The sequence below is a fragment of the Lonchura striata genome, chromosome 4 (assembly GCF_050655825.1).
Source record: "Lonchura striata isolate lonStrDom1 chromosome 4, ASM5065582v1, whole genome shotgun sequence".
NCBI classification, from domain to species: Eukaryota; Metazoa; Chordata; class Aves; order Passeriformes; family Estrildidae; genus Lonchura; species Lonchura striata.
In genome coordinates this window covers 23,345,306-23,367,599 of record NC_140706.1, presented here as the reverse complement: position 1 = coordinate 23,367,599, position 22,294 = coordinate 23,345,306, and the positions used below count along the sequence as shown (strand labels likewise).

The 22,294-nt window shown below is 42.6% G+C and overlaps 1 protein-coding gene across 8 annotated transcripts in view; it reads left to right on the top strand.

The window, feature by feature from the left end:
• The first annotated feature begins 1,140 nt into the window (after positions 1-1,140).
• RBM47 (RNA binding motif protein 47) overlaps positions 1,141-22,294 on the top strand; it is a 76,293-nt gene continuing 55,139 nt past the window's right edge. For 3 of the 8 annotated variants that reach the window (XM_021528849.3, XM_085577808.1, XM_085577807.1), the window contains exon 1: positions 2,232-22,294. This exon is cut by the window's right edge. Coding sequence is in view for 2 of the 8 variants with exons in the window: in XM_085577804.1 (XP_085433930.1) it covers positions 2,682-2,710 (29 nt within the window). In the remaining 6 variants the exon portion in view is untranslated. The other 5 variants (XM_085577809.1, XM_085577810.1, XM_085577804.1 and 2 more) reach the window with 5 other exon arrangements.

The following is a 22,294-nucleotide window of genomic DNA, read 5'->3' as shown; positions in this document are numbered from 1 at the left end:
TTTAAAGAAGAGTACTAAAGAATCCTTAAGAGGTTTTTGTATCAATAAACTGCTCATTATTTACTATTCTGGACTATTTTTTCTTGAAGAATTTAACTGCATATTTGCTGCTAAGGCTGAACTCCCAATTTAATTCAAGTATTTTATGAAAATTTTCCCCATGATTATTTGTTCATTAATGCAGGTAAGTTCTGAAAGATTTTCTTTTTTGTTCTTGATGCATTGCTAAAACTGGAATCACATACTTTTATCAACTTTTGAATTGCAACTGTTTAGAGAGAACACTGTTAACTTGAACTTCACAACATTTCACTGTGAGCTTTACATATTATACCAATAATGGTTTGATTCATTGGTTTCTGCCTGCAGCAAAGCTCTCTTAGAGAGTGAATGCGGATTTGCTTAGGTAAAACCTGTGAGTTTTTTCTACACTTGAAAAAGAATACAATTAGAAAGATTATTGTTTAGAAGGACAAACCTCTTTCAAAAAGCATAGGTAATATCACAGAAAAAAAAGACAGCATGGTGGGTACCCAGCTCTGAATAAAGCTTTTAAAATTTAGAAGGATAAAGAAGAATTCTTAATTATGAATTGCTAAGAATTAATTAAGAATAAAAATAATTAATTTTTATATTAGGAGGAATTAGGAAAATCAATTTCTTTCACTATCTTTGAGCTCCAATATTATTTATTCTTTAAAGATTTAGCTTTCAGGACTTCTATTCTGCTGTTGGGGACTTGAACTGTTCAGTTAGCCTAGATGAAGATACTCTGTCTACTCATCAGTTACAGATGTTAATTGGGGTGAGGGTCATGATACTAATCAGTTGCACGAATGACCTACATGGAGAAACAAATAGATGAATAATATCTCCAGGTCACCACTAGTGGTAAATATTGCTCTGTTAAATATTTGCATGTACATGATGGAATATTACTTGTTTGTTTTGGGATTTTGGTTGGTTGGTTGGGTTTTTGCTCTCCAGAAAAAAAAAAAATCAACAAAATGAAACAAACAAACAAACAAAACCCAACACCAAAAACTCCTGCATTTGAACAAAAATGATTGAAGAGAGAAGCAAAACTTTTTTTTTTTTTTCTGTTTCATGACAATGCTAGCAGGAATTACTACTTAAAAAAAAAAAAATCTGCTGGTGTGTGCTTCCTGTTCCAGTTTGTTTAGTCACAAGTCTGAATTAGATCTCTCTGTTGGTTGGTTTCATTTACTATAAACAGGTCTTGTGCTTTGTTTCAATACATCAAAGCCCATAGCCAGGCACAGACAGGTAACGTAAAAGGGGGGTAAGAAAGTTTAGTGTCTCGCTTCATTTTTCTTTAAGCATTCCAGACAACGGTCAGAGGGATCACACGGAGTTTGAAAGAAGGCTTGTTGGTTTTTTGTCTCTATAAACTGGGTTCTCTTTTGTTCCTTTTCTAGAAACCACATGTAACTTTAGGTCAGAAAAGTGTAAAATGTGGCACTTCTTAAACCAGCGTTACCGCTGCCTTGGGGTAACTCGATCAGGCAAAGGTGAAGGCGCCTCTCCCTGCTGTGCTGATGCCTGCTGCTGTCCTTCAGGTGAGTACCAGAGGTTTATTTTCTTTGCAAATATCCATCCACCTGAAGGAGGCAGATGGCTGAGAAGGGTATTTTCATTTTCTCATGATTGACACTGCCAAAAAACAAAAACAAATACAAAAACAAAAACAAAAACAAAAACAAAAAAACCCCACTGTTTTAGCCCTTTAGAGATAAATGTGAATCACTCCCTCCCACAGTATTTTTAGTAAAGCTGCTCTAAAAGTTTGCTTCCTTCCAGCCCTTGCATCTCTCCAGGTTTTCTTATCTTTTTTTTTTTTTTTTTAGGTTTGGGTTTTTGGGGTTTTTTTGTATGGTTGGTTTTCTGTTTGTTATTGTTGTTGTTTTGGTTTGGTTTGGTTTCTGGATTTGTTTTTGGAGTTTGGGTTAGGTTTTTTGTTTGTTTGTTGGAGGGGGTTGCTGTTGGTGTTTTTTGGGGTTTTTGTTTGTTTGGTTTGTTTTTTTTTTTAATCTGCCCGCTTAAAACAACAGGAATGCTGGCTGGCCCTCAGCCAGCCAGAACTCGGCAAGCAGGGTAAAATTTCAGTTCTGATTTACGGGAAGGTGTTGGGAGTAAAAATCTGGTTTGGTGAGTTTAAGGCAGGGAGTAGTCCGGAGACAACCTTGCTACTGTGAGTGTGGAGAGAAAGAAAGGAGGGGGGGGGAGGAGGATAATAAAAACCACCCAGGCTGGAGATTAGAGACCAATTTTTCCCCTGTCCGAGTTTCAGTGCGTGTTGCTGGGCTCCTGCAGCCTTATCGAGTTTGCAGGCAGAAAGCCGGGTCTGGGGGTGCAAGAGCGGCGCGGTGCCGGCAAAGAGCTCAGCGCCCTGCTCAGCGCCCTGGAATGTGCGGCTTAGGGCAGGGGCGAGAAGGGGCTTTGGCTTAGCTGGTACTAATTGCAAGTTTTAGCGCTCAAAAACTCTGAAAAAAAAAAAACAAAAACCGAGCAAAGAAGCGAAGAGCCAAGAGAGGGGGTTAAGATTGGGAGAGCTGTTGCTCCAAGCAGCAGTGCAAGGAGTTGCTCAACTCTCACTTAGCAGCGCGGTAGGAAGGACAATGCATTAAGGTCGCTACCCCAAAACGTTGCCGTTGCTGCGAATGGTGCTGGGCGCTGAGGTGGGCTCCAGGTAGGTACCTTCGCTTTTCGGTTTGCTCTGCACTTCCTCCATCCTTAGCTGTGGATTGGGTTGTACTTACTCTTCCGTGATTGGGTTGACAATGTAAGCGACCAGAAGTTCACTCAGAAAATACATTTTAAAGTATTTTTACCGGGGAAAAGCAAATTGAGAGAACTGCAAAAGGTTTTCGGTGGAGTTTTGGTGTCTCTTTCCAACTGACAGATTTCTGGTGATTCTGAAGAAAGATGAGGCAGAGGCAGGTACTAAAAAAGGACAGATTGAGAAGTGATTTGCAGATCTGAGAGTTTTAATTTAAAATATGCGTTTCTCCACGTCAAAGAAAAAGCACAGCGTAACTTGGCTAATGTCTTTGGAGTCAATTTCGGAAGTAGTATTTCATTTCATGGCTGTTTTTTCTTTTTGAACACTTAAAATGCTGTAGTTTGTACAGATCACAGAGCCGTGGCACAAGTGAAAGGGAAGTGACAAGGGGCTCTGAGTCTGCTGTCTGCCAACCTGTTATAAACATTAGCATAAGAATGGAATCTTATCCGTGAAGTTTCTGAAGACCATTTAGAATACATGTATCCATCGGGAGGTCAGGCATCATCTTCACGCTGAGATATGCGTGATTAGATGAGAAATACTAGGGTTCATGTTAAAAGAAGCAGCAGGTTTTAAAAAAAAAAATTAGAGGTAAGACTACACAGCTCATTTCTTCTCAGGAATTTAAAATAAAACTTTGAGTTAAAGCCAATCTATTATAATGGTTAAAGATGGGCTCGAACCTTACAGGTCGCAAAATGCCTACTAAATTTTATCGGCTCAACTGGGCTGACCTGGCAGAAGGCAGGAGCATCAGACGGGGCTGAAATGAACCGCCTGAGGCTAACGCAAGCTGAGTATCGGTGCCCCGATGTGTCTCTCAGACGGTGCAAATGATAATCTGGACAAGCCTGCAATTATTCTCCAGGAGTCCGGCCGAGCTCACGATGCGAGCGGGGAGCCGCGCGTTTCGCAAGGCGGCGGCCGGCCCAGGCGCGCTGCCAGCGCACGGGCGCGGGGAGCGCTGCGCGCCCGCGGCCGCCAGGCCCCGGGCCAGAGGTCGCCCGCCGTGCTAAGCGGAGCCTGGTATACCGCTGGAAAGCTGGAAGGCAGCGTGCACTCTCAGAGAGGAGCTGGAGATAACGCCAGGAACGGGCCGCTGCTCGGTGTCCGGCAGGCTCGAAGCTAAAGCTAACAGAGTGCTGTCTGTGAGATAAACCAAGAGACAAACACTCCTTTTGCACATTCGTTCTCTCTCCCGACACTCCCCTGCATATTCCCGTCCTGTGAGGGAGGTTGTTCCCCTGGCTTGTTTCAAATGCTGTGCATCCTGCCGAGAGCTGAGGGCAGCTGTTCCCACCTCACCTCGCAGTCCGGGGAGAGCCCAGCACCCTCTTCTGCTTTTGGCCCCCTCTGAGACACACACTCCGGGCCCTAAGTGTTGTTAGGGAAATATTTGGAGGTTTTGGTCTGGCATGTAAATAGGGTTGCTAATAATTTCCGAGTGTCCCTGCTGCAGCTGAGGATGCAAAATCTTTGAAGTTTTAGAAAATAAAATAATGTGCTGCTTTCAATGCAACAGATTTTTTAAAAGTTGACAATATTGTAATAAAAATATTTAATATAGGCAGTGGAGATGGCAAAGCCTTCAGGGAATACTGTTTCTGTGTCAGTTTGGTCTGAACCCTTGATCATGTGTGGCCCTCACCTGGTTGGCTTCAGCAAAGCTATTCCTGGCACTGGGGTCTGCTTTTGCAGCTTTCCACATTTTGGAGTCTTAGCCTCCTCCCCATGGCAGAGCCCCCTCACTTTGCTGCCACTCTGTGAGATGCTACACCCTCTTCTGTGAAAGCTGCGAGGGCATCTGAGCGCTAGAGAAGACCAGAGTTACCCTGCAATGGTGTGAGAGCACCTGTTGGGTTACCATAGGAGCTCACAGCACTGCTAGGGTGACAAACTTCAGCAGAGGTGACACCACATTTATGGGTGAAACAGAAAGGTAATCTTCGCTTTTTCATTCCTGAACCAATATTGCTGTGATTTACTAAGAAATTTAGTAGGGGCAAGTATGTGCTCTTTCTGAAGAAACATGGCCAGATCTTGTTCCTGTTAAAAAAAAATAAATCAATGATGAACATAAAGGTGAACATAAAGATCAGGTTTGTTTTGTAAAAAGGAACTAGATCTAACAGACTAAGAGACCACCTCCATGCCTGTATATGGCTGTATGTAGTTGCCTCTTTTGTCATGAAGCTGAAATCTCCAAATTACTGATGACTTAAACCAACAAATCCTTCCTTATATTGTAGTCATTTTAAAATTTGTTTCATAAGGGGATTTTTAGGTGCAATTTTCAAGTTTGTAAAAGGGATCCCATGAACAGGATATTTCTGTCTGCTCCCTTAGCAGAGGGAAGGACTCTGACCTTTATCTTTCCAGTATGAGGTCTAAAATAATATTTCTTTCTCCTCTAGTAATTTTTTTTTTTCAATAAAATGCTTCTGGGTACACCTAGCTTTTGCCAAGATCAGGAACATCTCAGTAGCCTTGCTGAGACAATACAAGCTTTGTATAGCTATGGCTGGTAGGGCTTTGGTGACACAGTAAACTCAACAGAGAAAAGCAACTTTTTAGTAACTGCAGAGCTGACTACCTGATACTTGAGGGCATTTTTGTCCTTTCCAGGCTTTCATTTGCCCTGATCCCAAATAAGATTTTACTTGAATAGAAGAAAGAGGTTTCTGATATTTTTAAATTGTGTTCTACTAAATATGCTTAGAGTCTGGATTTTATCTTTTGCTTAGGAAGGTCATAAAGCTGAGACTGAGTCAGCACAGATGGGCTTATATGCCATGAGATGGAAAGAAGCTACAAAGGCATGAGGATCCTCAACCAATAATAATGCAACAACAGTAACTTTCATGTATTTCCAAAGGGGGAACAGCTTAACCAGTCACTAACAACTGAGAGGCTTTCTATATGAGGATGAATATGTGAGAACCATTGGAAGGTTTACTCTGGAAAAGCAACACCCCAGGTGATGTAGCTCAGAGTTTGCATTCATGTTTTGGACTTTTGAGTACCCAATGGGTGGGCTGGAGCTGTGCCTTAGAAATAAACTGAGATACTGCTTCTGCCTTTTTGTCTTTTACCAGAGAAACTTAGCACCACCAGAAGTCAGGGTGTAGGCTGAGTTTCAGCAAGTTGAGTTCCCAGTAAGATTCAAGATGTCATTTATGATTGCTGTGTCACAGACCTGGGATTCCTGACCTGGGTGTTTCTGCTGTGTGGATCTGCTCATACAGGTGGAGCAGAAGGGCTGTCACTGCCATGTGGGGTTTAAGCATGAAATAGCTGGTGAGAGGCAAGAGATGGGATGGATGCAGGTAGAGCACAAGGAAATGCTGAGGGGTCAGCTGGCTACAAAGTGAGAATAGCATGCCAGCAGGCTGGCTGCTCTTGGACTATCTCAGCAGCAAGGGAGAGATTTTAGAAGGAACTTAGGAGAGGTGAGCAAAGTTCCTCTGCAACTGTGACCAGGGAGGCGGTCCCAGTGAGGAATTATGAAGCAAAACAGAAGGGCATCTGATGAGAAGCATAAAGTTAGTGTTCATAAGCTGCAAAAGACACCTGGTTGTGCTATTCAGCTCTGCCTGCCTAGGCAAGTATTGTGTGTAAGGATAACTTTTATTTTATTTGTTAGAAGATGGAAAGAGGATCAACAGGAGCACAGAAAATGAGTGGCACATTCAAAGTTATGAAAATGACTCTCAAAGTAATATTTGGAAGATAAAACAGTGGATCAAGATTGTAGATCAACCATGGATCAAATTATGAAAGAGCAAAAAGGAATGTTGCCATTAATGAGCTAATGTGAGGGTGAGACTCCAGGGAAGTATTTAAGTTTTGAGGGCAGATAGAATAGCCAATGTCTTTGACATGCATACAGAAAGCATCAACAGGTCTTAGCTGTACCTTGAAAGAAAGGCTGCCCAAATAAAAATTGTGCCCTGCCTGCAAACAGGGCAATAACGGTCACTGTGGAAAGGAGAGAAAAGAGACTTTGGGTATTGCTTGAGAGGCGGTGATATTAGAGGCTCTGCTTTATCCACATACAGCTGGAAGTGATGGCTGGGCTTTCGGAAGACAGTCTTTCAACCTTTCTAAAAGAAGAGAAAAATCTGAGGGCTGTTGGTTGGGCTAGATATTATGGGGAAGAAAATAAAAGAAAATTTAAATATAAGGAGAATTTTGCAATTTAACTTGGTATAGAGGTAAGGGCTAAAAGTAAAAGAGAAGTCACAAGGGTTGATGGAACAGAAATTGCAAAAAGGCTGAATGATGGACATAATGGACGAAGCTAATGGATGGTGTTGAATGGGATTACTTGTAGCTTAGTGCAGGAAAAACTCAGCAATAGATAGCCTCTGGATAGTGCATGATAAACAGTCTGTTTTAATGAGGAAAAGAAAAGGATTGGGCAGAAGAGGAACAGAATTGGTTAAATGGACATAGCATGCCAAAGAGAGTGATATGGGTGATCAGCATAAATCAACAACAATAAGACAGGAAAAATGGAGAATCAAAACCCAAGGAGGAAGGTGATGGACCTGGGTGAAGGGGAGGCATTTACATGACTGGGAAGAGAAGGGAAGGGAGAAAATGAGAAATGAGCAATCCTTGAAAAATGGAGGAGGAGTGGGAGGAGCAGGAAGGAGACAGGGGAGGAAAAGGTCAGCTCACTGAGTCTGATTCCTAATTGGGATCAGAAAAACTGAGGCAGAGGTGCTTCATTCGGGTTTGAAAGCTGTGCTCAAGATTTCAGGACCTGTAAGGGTGATTTTATGAAGAGACTGTGGCTAACAGGTCTTTAAAGCTGGAAGTTGTGCTGGGGGAACAAACAGAGGATATGAGTTGTGAGCAGCATGCAGGGTGCAAATGTGGGATCTTTTATGGCTGAGAAGGGAGGAAGAGCCAGAGCAGGGAAAAAAGCATGACAGGCAAGGAGGGAAGATAGAGTCAAACACGATCATGCACGCAGGGACATGTCCTCTAGATGTTTTTGCAACAAAAGAGCACGTTCAACTCACCTCAATTAAATATTAACATTATTACCATGACTTAAGGCCATGTTTCTGGTAGTAAAATTTCTGTTGACTGTATGCTGAAATTTCACCAGGGTTCATACACTACTATCCACATCCTAATGTGAATGTTAGTCCTCAAAGGAAGCATTTTGCTGTCATTAGCATTTTCATTAAAGGTAGCACTAATATGGTGGTACCTGAAGCTGATAGGAACATAGTCACAGGTAAGGCATACAAGCAGACCTAGACTTAGTTGGTGAGTGTATTCAAACTTTTGGGACTGCATTATAGTCTGGCTCTTGAAGATGGATTCTGCCTTTGGCTTCTTGGCCTCATGAAGGTGGCAAGAAAAGACACAACTTATCTGAATTACTGAGTAAACTTTCTATGAACGTGAAGGTGCCTCTGGCTGGGTCAAGGAGGTCTGAATGTGCTTGCTGTTGCTGCCATTTGTGGTGTCTTAGTCAGTGTTTACAAAGTAAATGGGATGAGTAGATGCTACTGACAAAGTTGTCTGCTCACCCTGAGCACCAGGCCAAGGGTGGCTGCAGATGTACCCAGAGGTGTTGCACAACTCCAGGGCTCAGAAGCAAGCTTCAATCTGGGCAGGGCTCAAACGGGCCACAGTTGTCCTGCACAGAAGGAAAAAAGTTATTTTCATAGAGGATAATTGTATTGAGCAACAATAAACCAAAAGGCTTTTACGTGCTTCTTCCACACACTGAAGTCCCAAGTCTCAGCTTACCAATATGAGTCACAGGTCAGACTGTATGTGTGCAGAATAAATCTTCCTAAGCACCAGAGGGGTGGCAAGAGGTATCTGGGATGTCAGCACAGTGCCCTGCCTCCCGTGGTGTGTTATCAGTGGGAACAGGGTCTGAGACAGGCAACAACTCCTGAACAGCTTTGTCTGTTCTCTGACCTGGTGTGCTTCACCACAGGTGTTTGTAGGTCCTTGCTGGAGCTGGTGAGAAGATGTCTTCCCATGGTCACTCTTTATTTCTCTTGGAAAGCTCGGGCTGTCTGCAAGCTTACAATTTTGGTAAGCAGCAAGACAGACTGGCAAACAATTTTAGTTTTTGTTGTTTGCTAACCTTATGAGTCTATGTAAGAAAATTCCTGTGCAAATTCCTGCACAAATTCCTGGCCATTCCCATGGCCACCTGCCTCAGGGAAAGTTTATCAGGTACACTGTCTGGTTGATATACAGGGCACTGTATAAAACCTACAGCTCTGAGGAATGTGGAATGAACTGCCAGAAGCCCTGAGTAAATACAGCAAGTATTGCTAAACCAAAGGCACTGGTGGTCTTGTCTGCTGGCTTTTCCATCAGAATGAGAAAAGCCCAGGGCGAGCATTTTGCTTACAGAAGAGTTTCAGGGCTTTCCCTCCCTCCTCTATCTGGAACATTATCTGGAGTTTCAACAGTGGCTTTTTGGTTCCTGTCATTTCCCAAATGAGATGTGGTGGTTTGCCATTGGGTAGAGAGGCACCTTTAAAAAACATCAGGGATTTGAGAGGTGTTACCAGTGAATCCTGCTGCTCCCTGGGCTGTGGGGTTGCTGACAGCAGGTTGTGGTGTCCATTCCATTGGCCTTTACCAAGAAGACTGAATCCTAGTCAAATCCTAGCATTTCCATCTGTAGATCACTGAGCTTTTGGGTTGTTGTTTGTTTGTTTTAAAGGAAAATATATTATTTGTATTTGTACATATGTATAAACAGCATGTGCACAAATCAGTCTCAGTGCTGGATTTTCAATTCTTAAAGCACTGTCAGTTACCATCTTTATCTCTGTTTCAGGGAGATGATCTTATGGGATCATTTTGCCCACTGTGTCATTTTTTTCCTCCTCCTGTATGCCAGAAATACCCTTGAGGAATGCCACAAAAGATGAGCTGTTAAAGAATATGCTACATATATAAAAAAGTTGAAGCATGAAGCATCTCTGCCTCTGTATTTTCCAACAGATACAGCAGAGTTTTGTTTGTTGTTTGGGGTTTTTTTTCCTAAATAAATAAGTTGTATAAAAAATGCAGGCTATCAAAAGAAAATTTAAGCAAAATAATGAGGTCTATTTACCCATGGGCAGCATAAGAAACTTAATTTTATGGAAAATGCCATGTATCTATAAGTCTAGAAGTTTAAGTTCTCAATAGCTATGTACTGGTAATAGTGAAAATCAGTTAAAGACCTCAATTTTCAGTATATGCTGCCAGTACACAAGACATGGACTGAACATGGGGTTTGTAAGCTGGGGTGTAAATTTATAGTATCTTTGGATACACCTTCATGTTTTTAATACATAGACAACTGTAAGATCCCTTTTTTGTTGTACTCCAAAGCAATAAAGGATCCTGCTGCAGTTTGGGAGCCATAACTGTGTTACCACAGGGTGGATACAAGGTTATCTGTACCCTAGGAATACCCACAAATGTGTTGAACACTTTGCAGAGATGAGGCTGGTGCAAAGAGGATTAGATAAGGTTGCTAGTTGTTGTTGCTACACAAGTTTCTTTTGGAGCTCTGTGTTTAAAACTGGCTCACTGCTTCCCCATCTTCAGAGGTTCACCTTTGCCTTCTGGCACTGGCGCCAGTTTCTGGGTCTCCATGCTCTCTGCATGCTCTGTCTGTGTCAGTCAGTGAGTCTGGCACTGTGGCCAGGGATCCTGGCACAGGATGTGTGCTCTGAACTGGTTCATGTGTGCCCTGGTGCTCCACAGACCACTGCTCTGCATCCTTGCAAACACCAGACAGCTGGATGAAGAGATGATGGAACCATGGAGAAGCAAAAGGGATGAACCCCCTTCTGGCCAACATCAGGAGCTTTGAATGACAGGCAAGGTGGATGAACCAGACTTTCATTTTCACTGCTTTTCTACATTGTTTGAATGTGGGTTTCAGACACAATACCAAGACACAGAAAGGGCTTAGCTTCTGCCTGAGTTCTGATGAGGGGACACTGCTTTTGTGTTTTCTAAATCAAGCACTGTAACATGAACAGTGTGAGATGAACATAATTTTGTTCATCCTTCTGTAGATTCAAACCACTTATATCACATTTCCTCTTCATCTAATCTTATCTGTTTTGTGTTGCAATCCTTGCTGTGCTTCCCTATTTCCAAACCAAAGCACAATCTTTCTGAAAAAAACTAAAAGCTGCTGCCATTTTGAAACGTGGCCTTTTTCAAACAAAGAACATCAGGTGGTAGTTGACACATTGGTTTGTTAATCCTTATCTGGAAAGTAACCGATGCCAAAATCATTGCATTCTTAAAGCTCCTGCAAATGTCAATCACTATTAAATAAATGTTTCTTTTGAGTTCACACGTACTATTGTATGCATATGTGCAATAGGGTGTAGAATAAGCTAGGCAAGAAGCAAAAAGTATACAAATGACTGGTTTTGCAGGAAAAGCACCAGTATAAAACTTAGGACAGTTAATGTCCCTGCCTTGCCATAGAAAATAACACACGAGTTAACAATGGTACAGTCCAGTGGTTTTTGTGGTTACTGGTCTCTTCTGGTATAGCTGAACATCCTATTGGGTGGTGAAGTCTGCAATGGCCAGTCTGTGGGGAACTTCAGCAAATCTCAGGAATTTTTCTGTGTTTGGTTTATGCCTCCATTTTGATAGGGTTGGGTTGTTGTGCTGTGCAAGTCCTGGGGAAGGATGAGGGAAGGTGCCAGTCACAGCTAGGCACCTAATCTGAACCTCTGGCATCCCCTGGGCTCCTTGCCTCAGCCCCTCTTCCTTCTGTCCCACAGCCCTGGGGTGAAGGGGACTCCATGAAGCACTGCAGTGGCACAGCCTGTCAAGGGATGGGAAGGGGACACCGCCAGCATTTCATGATCCAGCTGTGTCCCCATGAAGTGAAAGTAAGGTCTTGCTGACAGCAGTGAGCAGCACCTGCTGTGAAACTCTAGGGACAGGGGAGAGCTGGGAGTCCCCAGGATGCTGGTGGAACAAGTCCCAGGCTTCTGCTTCAGATCCCTGTTTTTAGAAAAGCTGTTTGGAATGGACTGATAAAGTGCCTGTAGCTTTAGTGTTGATAAATAGATATAACTGTTGTAGCCTACTCCAGAAAAAAGTGTCCACACAATATAACCTACAGAGACCTGGGACTTTAACTGCTCCAAGTACATGACATTTAGCATCCAAAAGTTTCCATTGTACAAGCAGATGTAAAAGAAAGAAACACAGCAACTCTGGTTAATAAGGATGTCCTGAATTTTCTATTGGGAGACCATTTTTGTTTACTCATAATTTTGCAAAGCTTTGCATTGCATGGCAAGATGCCTGAGGCCTGTGAGTTGTTCTGCATTTACCTGTATAGAGGCCCAAGAGTCACTTAGCCTAAAAGTATCTGGCAATTTCTGAAAATCAAAGCTAGAAAATTTGCTTTTTTTTTCAAACTTTTGCAACCTCTTCCTAAGGTTTCCTAAGTACTTGACCTCAAGCAGGGAAGTGATTCTTGTGGAGGGGTCAAAGTAGGATATGAACCCTTGAAAACTGAGTTTTCATGTGTTTTTCCATGGAAAATTCAACTTCTAATTTCCAAGTCCTCAAACCCACTGTTGACACTGCCTATGCTCTGAGAAAACTTGAGTCAAAGTTCTAGCATGAGCCTGCTGGGCTCTCTGCCCTGTGTTCAAGAGCAGTCTGTAGGGCATCTAAAGATAAAGAAAGCAAAGAAACAGGTACTGGGCCATGGGGCTCCTGAAGAACAGGTTGAACCTAGTGGGAAGGGAAGACAGAGAAGAAAGACAGGGAGGCAGGAGAGAGAAGATCAATGTCTGCCTTGAAATGCTGATGCAGAGTTAGAAGGCTGATGGAAAAGGGAATTTGATAACTCAGAAATGACTGAGACGAGGTAGCTGGGCAGGGAGACAGCACATTTAGGAACAAGGTCTGACATGGGGGGCTGCACTCAGAGCCAGCCAGGCAGGGGTTCTCAGGGCTAGAGACAATGACAGAAGGAAGGAAATGTGGGAGTTTGAGGCACTGCTATTGGACAAGGGCAGGAGCAGAAGAAACGGCAAGTCATCCAAGGAGACTGGATGCAGCCCAAGCCAGAACACTTTGGGATGTGAATTCTAGGGCATTCACCACTCCAACTTTCCCTCAAGGAGCAGTAAGGAGTCCCCCACTCATTCCTCTTCCCTCTTTCTCTGCTGCTGCCCTGCCTTTGTCACTTACTGTTCCTTTGTGAAACAGAAGTCCAAGCAGTAAATATCATGTGCTACCCCTCTGGTGACACACACATCAGTAGGATGCCTCATGATGGAATTTGGGGCTGGGTTTCAGTTTGCATTAAAAAAAATACAGGGAAGCTTAGAAAACCATGCACAGATATATCCTACTCTTAAAAATATGAAGTGCCAGATTTATAGTCTGAACAATCCTAGTTTGCCTTCTGTTATATATATTATTATAGTATGATTGTGGCTTTTTGACACGTTCACTGGTGATGAGGTTTTTTTGAAGGAGCCTTGCCATATGCCATGCATAGAAATAAGGGTGGACAATGAACTTTAAATATTTAATTTTTTTTTCTCCTGCCATTCAGGATGGTTCATGCTCTTGAATTCCTGTGCTCTGAAGAGAGATTTATTACTCTTTGGCTTTTTAGTAGTGTTCATTACTATAATATTTAAATACTTACAAACAGTAATGAGATAATCCACATAACAACTGTTTGATATTTATTTACTAAAAATAGGGACACAGGATATAAATGAAGAAGTTTGCCATAGTTTTGATTAAACAGTTTAGGATGCCAGGGCCAGGTACAGGTGAACTTGCTTAGATAAAGGTAATCTTCACTGAACAGTGTACTTAAGGGTAAACAAGCTTAGCTATAGGCTGCTATAGGCTTATGTCAAGCTAAGAGGTTGTTTTGGGTGATCACAAATACACGTGCAAATAAGTTGATATGTTATTTCCATGTTTTCAAAATTGTGCAATCGCTTTTTTTTTTTTTTTTTTACTTAGAGTGGAATTTCATTTAGAAACTATCACCAAATTTAACAATAGAAATGGGGTAAAGAATTCAAAAATTCAATGTTCACCTCGAGGCAAAAGAAATTGTCCTCTTTTCTAGTTTTAATTGCACCTTAGCTACTAGTATAAGTCAGTCACACTGCTCGCCTCACGACTCTACTTTCCAGAAAACTTAGTTTTTGCTTAAGATTCACATTTTCAAGATGCATTTCCCAAACAGTTCCCTTGCAGCTCTAAGTGCTCATTGCTCCAGCAAGCAAATTGCAAATTTCCCATCTAGAAACAAGGAACATGCCACTGGTCACCATCTGTACAAAGCTTGGTTTAAATTACTTGGCCATTATACACAAGATCCATGTGCAGACCAAGGGCAGAAAGCTGTAATCAAGAGTCTCTTTATTTGCCTTAGCTGTGGGGTCCCCTTTCCTGCAGTGCATCAGGTGCTGTCACCTCCGTTGTCTCTGGCAGAACGGTGGGGACAGCAGCCACTGTTGGTGTCTGAGCTCCTCTGCAGGAGCAAGGCCACCCTCCCTGCTGTGTGTCCTGCAAAGGAGGCACTGTCTGCCATGAGGGTCTGGAGCAGTGTGAGATCAAATTTGCAGCACCCACGTTCCAAATATGAGGTGCTCCAGGGGAGAAGCTCATTGCATCACTCACCCCCCATGCACACATCTGCAAGATCCACCCAGACCCAGGCTGGCCCCTTCACTTGGTGAAAAATGGGAGTGAGGGCAGTGGTACCTGGCACTTGTCAGGTTGGAGGGTACCCAAAGAAAGCTCTGCAATGCTTTTGTCCCTTCTGGGCTGTAGAGCTGTTTGGGGTACACCAGAAATAAGTGGCTGGCTGGGGTGGGGAGATGCCAGCCCCCTGCCACTGTATAGTCAGGGGTCTGTGGGGCCAGGAGGACTCACAAGCAGAGGCATCCCCATCACCAGTGGTCGATTAGGTATTGGGCTGGGAAGAGATCCTGAGTTGTCATTTCTGTGCCATGGCCCCTTTCTGTGCTTTATCCCCACCCTTGCACGTTCATGGGCTAAGAGAGGGAGGAGCAAACCCTGGCTTCTCATGGGTGGGAGTCACTCACAGTCTGAATTGTGCTGACTTAGGAGATGGTTTGAGGATGCAGTGGTCCCACATGCATCCCTACTGGTCAGCTGGAAATCTGATAAGCCTGGCCAAGCAGCACAGGTGACCAAAACCTTGCAGGGCAAGCCTCTTTCACTGACAGCATTACAACTTAAAAAACAGATGAAAACATAAATGAGCCTAGTGTCCTCTGCATGGTAAGAAAAGACAGGGGGGTAAAAGAAGGAAGACATATAGTGAGGATTGTGACTAGGAGATTACCTATGCTAAGTGTACTAGGGTTAGACATTTCCTTGCTTAGGGAATATGTTTAGCATGGCTCTGGCCACCACAGTGCACCTCTTCTAGAGATCTGTTTATTAAAGTGGCCTGTAAAGTGGCAGAAGTCAAATGTAGCAATTCACCCTGTGCTGTTGAGGTGTTTCACTCTCCTTTTCCTGGTGGATGACAGTTACAAGTGATAGCTGCCCAAAGTTGAACTGTTTTGGGGTGAGGAACAGGAGATTGGTCAGAGACTGAGATGATGGGACTGTGGACTCAGGGTTGCCCACCACACAAGGCTGTGTTTCTCCTTTGCACTTGGCCTTCAGGCAGCCTAGGGCTGAGGCACAGCTGTACAATGGGGCTGCTTTCCCTCCTGTCCCAAAAACAACTCTGATTCAAGAAAGGTGCAGGATCAAAGCCTGAATGCATTGCCTACTGGCAAAGATTTAGTTCTTTTTAAAGCAGAAATGGACAACTGAGAAACACTTGCACTGGACGCCACAGATAGCAGAGGGAAGGCATCCCCTGGTCAACCAGCTTGGAATCCAGGGTCAGAAAGGAAGCACACCGAGCAATCTCCTTCATTCATAGCAAATGGCTGAAGATAAGGATGAAAACTTCTGTCCTGGGTGGGCTGATTATACTACAGCCTTCATTGAGCAAACCTGAGGTGGAAACTAATGGGTGAATGATTGACCAAGAGAGAAAAGGGCCTCCCAAAAAAATAGAAGAGTATGCACCTCAAATAGGGGACAAAGCAATTATAGTCTTCTCTTAATCCCTGGTGGTAGCAGTACTTTCCCTTTCATGCTCCTGTGCTCATGCTCATCTGCACTTTCTCTGTTCTTCTGCAAAGCCACAGGCTCTGAGAAGGACCTGCAATACCTGATGGTTGCTTTATAACACAATAGTAACGTTTGAAAAGATGCAGGACTGACATTATCATTTAATGTCTGTCTACTCCTCTGTTCATTTAATAGAGCAATCATAGAGAATGCAAACCACCCTCTTTTCATCTTCAAAGCTTTTTTACCAGGTCTGTAGGCTGGCCCAGCTGTGTTGACCAGATCATATTTAGTTCCTTCTTCTCTGTGTGCTTCACCTCTGCTTTCTCACACTGGCAATACTAGGGGCTGTACCTGACCACCATACTAGGAAACATTCTTCATCTACTGTCCAGATTTCACCTGTTTAGGCAGCATGTGAAGTGTGATGATACAACAAACAGGGAAAACACAGTCTGAGTTTTGTGTGAGCCAAGGCAGCTTGTGATAGTGACCATCAAACAGGTCACAGCCACCTGGGCAGTCTAAGGCCAGTAAGGAGAGCCTGTATCTGCACAGGTTATGCCCACTTACTTGAAACTGGTGAAAAACAGCATGTGGCTTTCTGGCTTTAAAAGCTGAATTGATGTCAAACCCCCTGGAGATAACATGCATTATTACTGTAGTACTTGAGTGAGGCGAGTTTTTTTTTTTTTTTCCTTTATATTCCCTCTCTATTCAGACTTTGATTTAATATTCCTTCTCTCCCTCTGTTTTGGTTACTTTGTGTCTTAGAGCTTAGAGATTTCCTGCACATATATTGAAAGTTTTTAATGAAGAATTTCAGCAACACTCAGTGTTACCAGTAAAAGCCCTCTGCAGATTTTGACAGAAGGAGTTATATGAAATTACTTCTAATCTCTTTATCCTTGTCACACCACTCTGCTATGCAGTAATACACCAAAGAATTTCCAGAAAGCAAGGGTTGGCAACTTACAATACCTACTCACTTGGTTGAAAAAATAATTAATAAAGGAATTGGGATGTGAATTCAATCTGCTACTTTGTGAGCTGAAGGACAAAGGAGGGGAAAACTGGGGAAAGAAGACTGGAAAAAAGTAAATGTTTTCCCAGTTTAATTTTTAAATTTTTTTCTAGTAAAAACTTGAGGCCAAGCAAGCCACTTCCCTCAAAAGTTTAGATCATGTTGTGAAAGTTTAAGAAATGAAGTGTTTTGGTTGACTTTATCATGGTAGCTATCACTGGCACGTGGTTAATCCCTGTGGCAAAGCAGAGTGTAGAGTGGCAAAGCTGCAAAACAAGTAACAGTATGTCCTTGAGTGCACCAGTTCTGTGCCTGACAGGTTTTCATTTTTCACCCCGTTGCATAACACTGGCACGCACATCCGACACGCAGCGTATGAAACTGTCTGAGTAGGGCTTGGTCCTGCTTCCATTCAAGTCAAGGCCAGTACTCTTCCAGTTCCCAACACAGGCAAGGTCATGGCATGTGCTGGAACTGACAGTGGCCCATGGGGAAGCCAGGCAGCAATATTTGGGAATAAATCAGCTTTCTCCTACTCTAGTCCAATCTTACCTACACTTGTGTAAGGACTCAGCATTTGAAATCCCATGACAACTAATGACTTCCATCACTTGTTTTCTCAGATTAATCTCCTTGAAAATAAAAACAAGGAAAAGGGGGGAAAAACTCCCAGATATTATTTCCTCCTGAAATACACACGTACAGAAAACAACATATTGATTTTCTTGTAGTCTGTGTTTGTCAATCTTAGCCAAGCATTGTGTATAGGTGTAATGTGATTTAAAAAATAAGATGAAATGTGGGTGGGACTGAAAATGCAGTTGCTATTATTCATCTGTTTATGCCGTCATACACGTGTGATCAAGCTGTGATCTTCTGCAGCAGCCTAGGAACCTATGAACTGCTTGAATCCACTTCTGTAAAAGAGCCAGGAAATTTGTTATTTAGTACTTCAACTAGATCAGCAAGATCTGTATATACTACATTTGTACTTCATAGCTACAGCCAGCCTCAGCCCACACATGTGATGAAACATCAGCATAGAAATCCATACCCATACTTTTTCCTCTTACAATATGCAAGCTCATCAGAATTCCAGCTAGGACAAAAATATGTGTAAACAGCTTACATACTTACCAAAAGTGAAGATTTTTGTAAAAATAAAACTATTTGTAAGTTTGAGTCAAGTTTGCAAAACAGACTGATCTGTATAAGAATTAAAATTCCAAGGAAAATATTTCCAATTTTCAATTGTGAGCACTTTATGTGGAAATTGAAGGAACCTCTAAAGTGCTGGGGGAAAATATTAAACTGGAATTGATTTTTTATTTGGTTGAGAAAAGCAAGTAAAAATAATTTTTCTTATTGCTGTTTCTGGGGTCAACTTATGATATTAAAAAAAAAAAAGGTTGTTTCTACACCTTTGGTTTTGCTACACCTACTCAGAAGCTTGCCAAGTCATCCTCAGCTGGGTAGAGCTGGGAGATTTTCTGTGGGAGTCCAGTCCTGAGTGCTCCTTCAACTCTGTGGAAACTTACCTGTGACGTATGCAGACCATCCAAAACTCCTGGGTACAGATCCCTTATCACGTTTTTGCAGGCTCGACCACATTCCTGCTTACACAGAGAGCAGTTCTTCTAGCTGCAGGCAGTACAAACTTGCAGTGCTAATTATTTGATCATCTGCCTCAGTATTTCCAGATGTAAAAGATTTCATTATTTTACTTGTTAAATAAGGAGCTTGGTTTTCTATCTCTGTTCCCCATTAGCTACATCTCTGCTAGTAAATCAAAGGCACCCAGAACTGCTGTCTGGCACAGGGGCTGGCTGCCTCCAGAGGAGGATGCTGTGTCACCTGCCAAAACCAAATGACTGCACCCACGGTGTGTGTAAGATACGACCCAGAGCTCACCCTAGCCCTTGGTCTGTGCCTGTGAGAGTGATGATCTGCCCTCTGGTTTGGTATTTAAATGATATGGGTCCAAAGTGTGTCAGCTGTTCTGGAAGTTAAAAGGTGCAATTGGTTTCCATTCCAGCACCTAGTAATGCTCACTGACGTAGTTTGACTTTGCTTACTTCTGTAGAGGTAGTTCTTACATCTCTCCCTTCCTCATTGGCACTGATCAGCTCAACAGCCTTCTTCCAGAGGCTCCAAAATCAGATGTATACTTATTATGTCCCCAAGCAAAGTATTTGCATTCAAATAAAAGTATAATTAGTGCTAGCAGCTTTAGCAGGTGTTCTAGAATGAGGCTGGTAGGGGAGAATGAAGCCATCAAGATAAAAACCTGAGATCCATGGGATGTCTGCCCAGGAAGGAGTGAAACAAGGCAAAATGACAGGTAGCAGCAGATGCTGATGAAGAGGGCTGCTGGCTGCTGGCTGCTGCTGAACTGAACAGTTTCACTGGGAATAAAGTCAAGAATTTCTAAGCAAGCATAAGACATGAGTCTGTTTGCAGAGGGCGAGAAGGAGGAATCTAGAGGCTCTAATGGTCTGGGTTTTTTTTTTTTTTTTTTTTTTTTTGTAGGGAGGAAACATTTGTTCAGCACAAATATGCTGTGGATCCAAGTTCAATTTTCCCTAGCCTATTCTTACTGGGGATGCAATTGCTTGCAGTTCCCTACTGGAAAAAGAAAGGAGTTGACTTCTGATTCCTACATGAAAATGTAAAAGAAGCTGATTCTTTTTAACTGAGACCCCTCCTGGAAGAACAGGGTAGAAAGCCTTTGAGAGGCACTGACTTCCCAGCTGGACAGTACAACAGTGAGACCCATCCAGTTTCTCAGTGTAGTAGAAGAGAAGACAGTCTTTCTGATCAAAGTGTGGAGTTGTGTTGTGCTTAGTCAGCTTCTGAGGCTATTTGTATATGCCTGCTTAGTCTATGAGCTATAGTAGTAAACCTATAGAATAATAGAAAATACCTACATGTCCTTTGCAAGAAGTATACAGGAGATCAAGACCAATTTTTACTAAAGCTGGTTTTGCCATCTGTATGTAGAATAAATATATTCCCCTGTTACATCGCAATACTAAATTCAAGGAAGCACTTTTTCTGATGGGGTATACCTGTCATCTGAGACTTTTGTTTCACCTGTTAATTTTGTTATCCACTCTTTCACCCACACACAGTGGGGTAGCATTTTTAAGAATTAACAGCAGCAACTTTGTTTTCTCAGTTGTGTCTAGTTTAACTGACATATAATCTTCTTAACTCTTATACCCTCACAAAAAGGGGTTTGTTTGGCTAAAAACTTTTAATTAGCCAAATCACATGGAGCAGGTATTTAACAACCCGAAGGCAAACTAATTTCAGACATCAGAAGTGTCTCACCACCAGATTGGGAGAGCTAATTCTAGGAGCCTTTTGCTGCAGGCTGCAGAACTTGAATAACAGGGTTGGTGAGTGGCTGGCACCCAGTTTTTCTACATAAGTGGGCAGCATTCTTCAATTTGCTGGCTCCAAACAGCATTTCATGATCCTTCACTAACCCCTTGTCTCTGCTTTCCCTCCAAAGCAGCCCCTCAGTTTGTGCTTGCACAAGTCAAGCCAGCTCTGAAGAAAGGCAAGGATCTTCTCATGGGATCATTAAGACCTGTGAAGACCTGGCAGGTTACTGGAACAAATAAACAATTAAACAGACTGACTGAGCATAGAACCTGCTGAACTTTTGATCTTAGTAATTTGAATCCAGGAGAAACATGGCTTGAGCAGTGTACGGGTCCTAACCCAGGAAGCACAGGGTCACTGCTGCGGGGCAGTCAAGGCTGGCGGAATAATGCTGATGCCAATGGGACCTGTGCTCCTGTGGCGTGTGAAATCAGGGAGAAAAGTGGCTATCACAAAGCAGAAGAATTGATATTTGTGAAAAAGCAAGAATAAATGCTTGCATAATATGCTAAACATGCAATTACTAACTTGAGACTAGCTCTGCCACAGAACCAGGGCCCTGGCTTTGCAAAGCCACCCATGAGGTCATCCATAAGTGATTCTCGGGTCCAAGCTGTTTCTCCAGCAGTCTCTCTCAGAGGGATCCTGGGGGGGTAATGTGAGGTATTTAAGAGTGCTCCTCCAACAGCTGCCTGGGGAAAGAAGAGCAATATTGTGAACAGTTGAGAATGGAGGGAAAAACCATGAGTGGTGACTCACAGAGGTATCACTGCATTGCACTTTTACAGCAGTATTATCTTCCTCTGCTGTGTCTGCTGCCACTGTGGTGTTTTGGAAACACCTGTGTCAGTAGAAGTGATGCTGATCAAGTCACCCCCATTTAGTGTGCTGCCATGGAGTTATTTCTGGTTTATACTATCATCTTAAATTTGCTTTGGAAAATCACAAATCATAGTAAACATAAGTAAGTAAGTGAGAAAAAATATCAGCATCTTCTATTTAAAGTTGTAGAGCTATAAGCCTTCTATATCTACCACTTTCAGCCCTGTGTTTGCAATATCATGAGAGCTTTTCTAGGCATTAACTTTAATTGATTGTCAATTAACCTGAGGTATTTGATACATTTGTCCCATCATTCTGCACATATTCATTCCTGGCTCCAGCTGCTCTTCTTCAGGATGCCATTACTTACTCTCAGGGCTGGGTGGCCCTGCCTCAGCAGGGGAGAAGGTGCTTGGAAGGTCTGCATAGTGAGCAGGGCAGGTATGCTTTTGGGATGCTTCACAGACCTGTGAGGAATATGACTGGCCAAACTGATTTTTACAGATGTGGTTATGATGAGCTGCCCCTGCTGTAAATAATTAAAAATGCCCTCCTGCCCCAGTATGGGAGGTAAAACAGGGAGCCAACTGGTGCACATGTAAACACCAGGTACTCAGTTTAAACATATTTGGTTGTGTTTTAAATTTTAAAAGCAAATTATTCTGATGAATGGATGTAAAATCAATTGAAGGTATGTCGTCTGAACAAGATCTGCTTGATCATGCAGGATTTCTATTCCAGCCCACTTACTGAGAGAACTTAAAATAGAAAAAACATGGAGTATTAGAAATCGTTCCTTAGGAAGCCAGCTTTTAAAAAAGTCTGCTGACTGAGCTCATACTGAACTTTTTGCTTTCAGAGGGCAACTGAAAAACTTACTCAGTAGCATCACATGCAGGTATTTGCAGGAAGCAATAAATATGAGTGCTTGCAGTGCTGATGACCATTAAAAGTTCTGTTTTCTGGCTTACTTACAACTAACTGAAAGCAAGCAATAAGGAAAACTGAAATGTGGCAGGATGATGTGATGGAAGGGAAACATGATGTCAGGTAATACAATGAAAAGCTACTGAGTGCACTGAAGT